Raw genomic sequence first — 7,942 nt, 5'->3', positions numbered from 1 at the left:
CTTCTGAGTCACATATCATCCCTGTACATTCAATGTACATTTATGTGAAGATTATCACCAAATATTTGAACTTATATTGTTTAGTTGACAGTTTATTAGTAAAATATCTAATATGTTAACAAGTTGAACTTCTTTCTCTGTTGCCACTGTATAAGTGGATGTGCAAATAATTTGCTGTGTGTACAGTTGATGCAATACACATAATTGATGACACGATACATCTGGTAAAGACGACAATGTTTTTATAAAAAGAATTCATAAAAGCAGAGAGAGACAATTTACCAAGGAATCATTGTCGGAGCATCACTGGATGAGTATACAATTTGTCCATATGGTATTTCTCTGGCTGAAATTTGAGTATAGACATTAGTCCCTTTAATTAAGGATTTACCAGTAAATGAAGATGGACTGCAAGGAAACAGATTGTTAATGACATCAGCAACAATAGCCACATTTCTTGCCGATCTCCCAGGCAACAGATGGGAATGAAAACATTGATTAAAATGGAACCTTCAGACTGTTCTTGTGATGTTAGTATGAGAGTTTAAAGTATTGATGAGAGAAGCAATATTGAAATCCAATTGTAGATCATTGATTCCATTCTCCAGAATTAGCAGTACTTGCTAATTAGATAGACTCCTTCTGTTCATACTTTTGCTTATCACAAATATAAGTAGGAAAGTCTTTCGTCCAATTGAGGGATTTGCTTGTTTCCATGTCATAAGTGATATCTTCACCATAATCTCTGAAAGGCTTTTAAGAAATGAACAAATTGTCATTGAAATATGTAGCGACTACTTTCATATAGAACAAAATACAAAATTTGTGATTAATAAAGAACTATTAATTTATACACTTTAGTGTTTTACTCTCTTTCATACTTTATTTGAGAGTTAGGAATAATTAAGTGAAGGAGTCACAACTTTTCATTACATCATAAGAACTATTAAACCCAAATGAAAGGTTATCAAACTGAAACATAAGAAACTTGAACTGAGGGTGGAATCTTCTAGGGCCCTGAATGACATTGGCAATGAAGAAAAATCTAAGAGAATCACGAAAGAAGTTGAGTGAGCCCTTCTGTGATATTCAGGGCAAAAAAGGCTATGGCGTAATGTTGGAAAGTGGGACTAGTGTAGATTTAGTGTAGCTTTGTTAGTGCAGACTTGATGGGCCAAACGGCCTCTTCTGTATTGCATGATCCTAACTCATGTTTTCCAACAGAGTTCAAGACATTGAGATGAAATTCTCATTAATGAGCGGCGTGAACCTATGAATCGGCATAATTTTTATCTTTATTACCCTCACTAACTGCAAGTCCCACTGCTCATTATGAGGATCTTATCCCACCACCTGCAGCTTGGAAAGTAGAGACCAAGAATTCCCAGCAAGGAAGGCAGAATGAGTGCCTGGGTGATCCAGACCAGTGGACACCCAGCATCAATGCCCAAGGACACACTTCAGTGCATCGACCACATGCACACCCACAGATACTAGTATCTGACAACTGTCAGCCTCTCCACATCTTCAAGGCACATCTCTGGCCCACTTAAGGTACTCTGCTGCAATGCCATGCTGCAATTTGTACTGCACCGGCACCGATTGTTAAAATGTCGTTGCAAAGATACTTTGAACAGAGCTCACAGATTGGAGGAGACTGCACCTCAGGGTTTCTCACTTGCTGTCATAGTGCTCAATCACTTTGAGCCTACCTGGATACTGACAGCATCCATGCCCTGCCTTGTCTTTTAGTGCCAGGCTGTTTGTCATGAGTGTAGGCAGTCATCACAGTATGGCACTGTAATATGTCAATCTCGTACCTGCATCATGTGCCTGCAGCCTACACAGCAATTGCACTTGATATTGCGCTTCAACTGTATGGCCATGCCTCAACGTCTACAGGGAGTAGTTCTCCGTCATGTCAAGGGAGACCCCCTTCATTCAGGGGATCTTGGCACAATAAGTCATGGGCAGCTTCCAATGTCAGTCCAGGTTTGTGCAGTGTCAGTTCATCCCTTGGGGTAGTCACAATCCGAATCCTCTTCTCATAGGGGTTGAGAAGCCAAATGTCAGGTAGCCCACCACCTGTCTTGACTCTTTCTGCCCTCTTGTGGGCTGCTCCCTCCTGGAACGAGAAGGATTGAGTGAGATGAAATTGGGTGGCACTGCTGTTAGTGTTGGTGCAATGGGGAAAAAGTGTCCTGAGTGCTTGAGTAGATAGGCATAGCAGGTCAGGCAGCATCCGAGGAGCAGGAAAATCGACCATTCCTGATGAAGGGCTTTTTCCTGAATCATTGATTTTCCTGCTTCTCTGATGCTGCCTGATCTGCTGTGCTTTTCCAGCTCCACACTCTCGACTCTAATCTCCGGCATCTGCAGTCCTCACTTTTGCCTGCTTGTGTAGATAGATAGTTCAGAGGCATGTACAGCTAGCCGTGTAGGAGAATTGGGCTGGATAAAAACGAGTGAGGGAAGATATGATATGCAATAGTGGTACTGTGTGAGCCTTGGTGGGAGGTGGGTGTGGTAGCAGAGAGAAGATAGTGACACTTACTCTTGTAGAGTGGAGAAGGCCATTGACCTTATTCCGAGAGCGCTGGGCATTTTCTGGATGGCTGAGATCATCGTGATCTGGGTGGCAAATTTGGACCAGGCAGGTAGGCTCTGGAGCTGTGCCCACCTCTACCAGTCTTGCGGAAAAAGAGCTTCCTTCTTCTGTAGTATCCCAACTTCCAGGATCTCCAGGTCCCTGTCAATGAAGTGGGGCACCAAATTCTGCTGTTCTACTATATCTTGATGAATGTCATGAACCAAGCAGGGCAGCTCTGGACTGTTCTTGACCAGGTGCTCAACATCTTTTCAAAAATGCCACCTGGGACCAGGGATGGCAGTCCATTCTTGCAATGTCTGGGTAATAGCCAGTCATTATTGCTACACTGAGTGGTGAAATTGGGCTAGCATTGGATGGGGGGGGGGGGGGACCTATAGGCGGGGAGCAGGTAAATAATGAGCTACGTTTGATGTGACAGTGTGAGAAAATTCCATAGGCCTCATGGATAGAATTCCTCCATGAAAGGCGACAAGATTGGCACTTAGCCAAAATATCACAAGATTTAGCTCTTTGCCTTTTATTTCTGTATGAGTGTATGAATGTGATAGTCTAACTGGCTTTCTAACTGCTCTTTGCTAATCATTGATGCTCTCACCCACATGGGGAGTAGGGATCAGTTACATCGAAGAAGCATTTCACACAATAAGGTCAAAAGTCAACCATCTCAACTTGATTGGGAATTTAAGGAAGTGGAAAGATTGGGTCTGGTCAAGTTTGAAGAGTTTGGAGCTGGAAAAGCACAGCCGGCCAGGCAGCATCCACGGAGCAGGAGAATCGACGTTTCAAGCGTAAACCCTTCATCAGAAATGTCCAGCACCACACTCTTTGATTCTGATCTCCAGCATCTGCAGTCCTCACTATCTTCTGGTCAAGTTTGGAACCCCATGAACTCAATTTCTGAGCAGATGCAATCAGGGATATCAGATGTTGAAGCCAACTCAATGTTTGTCTTTTGAATGCTTCTTGTCCTCACACCTCTTAAGGAGATCTCAAGTTTACAAGCTTGGAGTCATTCAGCACTGTCCTTCTGTCCATCAAGTCAACCTATTTAAATGCATCTTTCCAGCACTTAGCCCATAGTCTTAGATATTGGGACATTTCAACTGCTTATTCACATTCTTTATAAACTTTCTAACAATGGCAGCAGTTCCCTTGTTTCGGGGATGAAGGTATGGTGAACTGCTACATTAGTGTGTAAATCCTAATTCAGCTCAAGCTCCAGCAGGGTCATGATAATGGGGACAGTGGGTGCAGAGTTGACACAGGAAGTTCGGGTCAGTGTGACTGAGATCAAAATATGATTGAGGAAGGGACAAGAGGATGACAGCAGGGATATCAGGGGTCATAGGAGGTCAAGGTTAGGTATTGTCTGCAACAGCTTCCGTCATGTGCTTCCACTGACTTCAACCCCCAACACCAGTAACCCAGCATGCCCTCTGCTCGACCCAATCACCTATTCAGGACACAGCCTGCAGCTGAAGTAGTAAATGTGGCATCCCCTTTTGCTTCCTCTAATGCAATGGCATTTTCTTATTCTAGAAGGAAAACAGCTCACAATCCGGCAGGAAGACTGAAAATGGCTGATGGGCTTCCTGATGTTCAGCCCTCCACCCCTCCCTGTGGAGAATATCCTGGTTCTCACTGCCCAGAGCAGCAGAATGACTGTGTCCAAGTCCCTGGACTAGTATTGGAAGCTGGACCTGACTTCCTGTGCCAGGTCCCCCAGACCAGACACTACCTCCCTTGGCTTGACAATCATGACAAACTTCTTGTCTTTGCTTCTGTGCTTAACGGTAAGGCAAGACAGACGTAAGATGAGTCTGGTATCTTTGGCTGAGGGGATAGCATGTAAGAAGGCAATACACAGCAATGCAATGTAGGGATATCGTGAGCATCCAGGTTGGTTCAGAGTGAGCGAATGCTATGGGAGCAAGTGAAGAGCCTGGAGATGTATCCTGGTGCAGTCCATGAGCTAGGTGTGTGCCCTTGAGAACAAAGTTTCCTTGCAGAAACATTGCAATGATAGTTGTTGGTGCAGCCCAAGGTGCAGCGTTGGATTGCAAGAAGTATCTGTCAGTGGATCAGAGATTTGTCATGAGGGTTCTTGGAGGCTGGTACATATTGGATGCCAATGTCTGTGGAAAATCGGGTATCTGAGGCTGATACCTTTGGAACATGCTCAAGAGGTCAGTGGCCAGTGTCCAATATAGAGGACCTTTGGAATGAATGGCAAGCTGAAGTGATCAGGTATCTTCATGTGAAGAACTCTCAAAGTCTAGCTTGTTTGAAGTATTAGGCAAGATAGGAAACTGAATGCTTCTGAGGCTATTAATTAGACCTCTAACACAGTGTTCAATAAGCAATAATCCTGCTTAACTCACCACTGCCTGGCGAGAAGCTAGTCTTGCAACTTTCCAGAAGCGTGAAAGATGGTGCAAGACGTTCCTGATGATGAGATGGGCCTTATTGTCTATGTCTGCCATGAATCTCATGATCACTCCCGTCACTTAGTCTACATTAAGATTCCACCTATGAGCTCTGATTCGCTGTCACAGTTGCTGCCAGATCTACTGAATATTTCAAGGATTTCTCTCTTTATTTCATACTTCCAACATCTGCAATAATTTGATGTGTATCCAGAAGATTAACTCACTTAGTTTTCTAACCATAAATAAACTAGCATTTGAAATGAGGATAGGTAAATGTGAAATGTCAGGTCAGGTGCTGCATGAAATTCTTACCATATCATTATAAACCGGATTCGAATCTTCCCTGGTGCGTCTTAACTCTTTCTCACCTAAGAATGACAAAGATTTAAGAATTCAGTGCTGTAAAATCCACCACGATATAATTTAATTATCTGCCTGATGCTTTTGATTTTGTAACAGACATATTCCCTAAAATGTAACATTCTTTTATAAGGGGTATTGGCAAAACAGATTCAGACACACAAGTTCAGAAATTGTTCTCTGCAATATTTCATGTCAGCATACACAAATTTAGACCAGTGAATGGCATTCTGTGTGTTATTTTGATAAACCTATTCATCCACTTACTTTAAACACAACATGGAACATTTCTGTCTTTACAACTTAAGCCGATCCACTGTGTTTTATAAAAGTTGACCCTATAGTTAATTCCAATAAAGTTAAAGGCATCATGTTCTTACTTTCCCATTACTGAAAGTGGTGCTTTAACCTGAGATTCAACAAACCTTAGGTGAGGGGAGACGTTGAGAAGGACAGTCCTTCCCAGTAACCTCAGTTAGTGCAGTGTTGAACACTTGCTATTAGTATCACTCCAGATCATAAGCTAGCTGCCCAGTCAACTGAGCAAACTAATCCCCCAATGCCAACGAAGCCAAATGAAAAGATATAAAAGATTATATAAATAATCTGAGTTAAAAATCACACAACACCAGGTTATAGTCCAACAGGTTTAATTGGAAGCACACTAGCTTTCGGAGCGAAGCTCCTTCGTCAGGCGGTTGAGGAGGACACAATTCTAAGGCACAGAATTTATAGCCTTACAATTGTGTCCTCCACAACCACCTGATGAAGGAGCGGTGCTCCGAAAGCTAGTGTGCTTCCAATTAAACCTGTTGGACTATAACCTGGTGTTGTGTGATTTTTAACTTTGTACACCCCAGTCCAACACCGACATCTCCAATTCATAAATAATCTGAAACCACTTCATTTGGCAGAACTTATCTGTCAAACTATTGATTGCAGTGAGATTTGAACACATGGCACTGATTTCACTGATTTAGTTAATAAAACATTGAAACATAGTCTGTAACGACTAAACACTGTATTTAAATTTCATTCTTATCATCACATTTAGGTTTCCACCCAGATCTGTTTGGAAGATGATATTTACACCAGCTCTTTGCATACTTGCTTCCTGTATTTGCTGCATTGTACATTGTTCTTTATCTGAGGCTTTATTTAAATCTGTGGGGTCAAGGCATATTTTCATTCATTGTTCAGCTTTACTGTGACTGCCCTAAAGATTCCTGCAGGTGTCAGCTGTGGCTCATTTGGTAACACTCTGTGGCAGTAGGTTGTAGGTTCAAGTCCCACTTTATAAAGTCAAACACAAAGGCCTTGTCTGATACTCCAATACACCACTGAGGCAGGGGCTCATCGTTTAATATTTGCATTGTGGATGAGATGACAGACTGAGGCCGCCGTCTGCCTTTTTGGCTCACTGATTCCCAAGGTGAGTGTGTGACTGTTTCCCAGCGTCCCACCAAATAACTTACCCTCAACCTACTTCACTGAAGATGGTTTTGTTTTGGAGCTTGTTACATTTTCTACGTTTGTGACAATTGGCTGCAAAGCACTTTGGAATGTGCAGGAGTAAATGGTGCTATATAAATGTGAGTCAAGAGTGTGTTGCTGGAAAAGCACAGCAGGTCAGGCAGCATCCAAGGAGCAGAAGAATCAATGTTTCAGGCATAAGCCCTTCATCAGGAATTGGCTGAACTCTAGCACCACACTCTTGACTCTGATCTCCAGCATCTGCAGTCCTCACTTTCTCTTATATGAATGTGAGTTTTTTCTTTTTCTTTGCACCTGGTATTGGCGTTAATCTCTGTTCTTTACAGTCATTGACCCTAGCATTTAGGCTGTTCAAGAGCCTGTGACAAACTAGTGGCCATACATTGTTTATTTTACACTTTTACAGCAGACAGAAAAGGCAGGCAGCACTTAATGCTGTACTTTGACTTAATGCTGTACTTTGACTTAATGCTGTACTTTGACCTGGAAGGCTGTGTAAAGGCGACCTTAGTAAAATTTGTAACTGTCAATTTGACTGTGAGTTTCCTTTGTGTCAGTGCAGACACCATGGGGGTGAAGAGCTTCGTCTGCATTGCATAATACTACGATTCTAATGCCATTTATCTCAGCAGCCCCATGACCTCGAGATTCCCTCTTTTGACAAAGTTTCAGCCAGTTTAGTGGGACCAGCTCTGAGGAAATGTTTAGCCTCTCTCTCTTTGTCCAATTGGAAGCTGAGAAGCTCGCCTTTCAATGTGAAATTGGAAGGTTCTGAATTCTCTAACTTACCAGCTGCAGTTTTCTTCCTGTATCTTGTGGCATAGATAGTCACAACAAGGGACAGTATAACCACAATTCCGAGTGCAGGTACCACTGTTATGGAAAAATTTGGCGTGCTGTGAAAGAGAACGGTAGAGAGTTTATTTCTCCAAATTGGAGCTCATTTTCTGAGCAGGACCACAGACTTCCTTTTTCAAGACTCCCTTATTTGCAAGACATAATGATACAAGGTTCATTCAGAATGGACTTATGGAGTATGAATCTGAAA

General features: G+C 42.5%; 1 protein-coding gene across 2 annotated transcripts in view; it reads right to left on the bottom strand.

Moving 5' to 3' along the window:
• Nucleotides 1-220: 220 nt before the first annotated feature.
• Nucleotides 221-7,942, bottom strand: part of LOC122562928 (CMRF35-like molecule 7) — a 56,831-nt gene continuing 49,109 nt past the window's right edge. For both annotated transcript variants that reach the window (XM_043716229.2, XM_087973495.1), the window contains 3 exons: nucleotides 7,684-7,790; nucleotides 5,353-5,408; nucleotides 221-753 (listed from right to left, as the gene is read on the bottom strand). In XM_043716229.2, the coding sequence (XP_043572164.2) occupies nucleotides 628-753; nucleotides 5,353-5,408; nucleotides 7,684-7,790 (289 nt within the window). In that variant the 3' untranslated portion in view covers nucleotides 221-627. The remainder of the gene's footprint in view (nucleotides 754-5,352; nucleotides 5,409-7,683; nucleotides 7,791-7,942) is intronic.

The sequence above is a fragment of the Chiloscyllium plagiosum genome, unplaced genomic scaffold, assembly GCF_037043375.1.
Source record: "Chiloscyllium plagiosum isolate Xiang-an unplaced genomic scaffold, Cpla_swu_hap1 HiC_scaffold_26, whole genome shotgun sequence".
NCBI classification, from domain to species: Eukaryota; Metazoa; Chordata; class Chondrichthyes; order Orectolobiformes; family Hemiscylliidae; genus Chiloscyllium; species Chiloscyllium plagiosum.
This window is presented reverse-complemented; position numbering and strand designations above follow the sequence as displayed.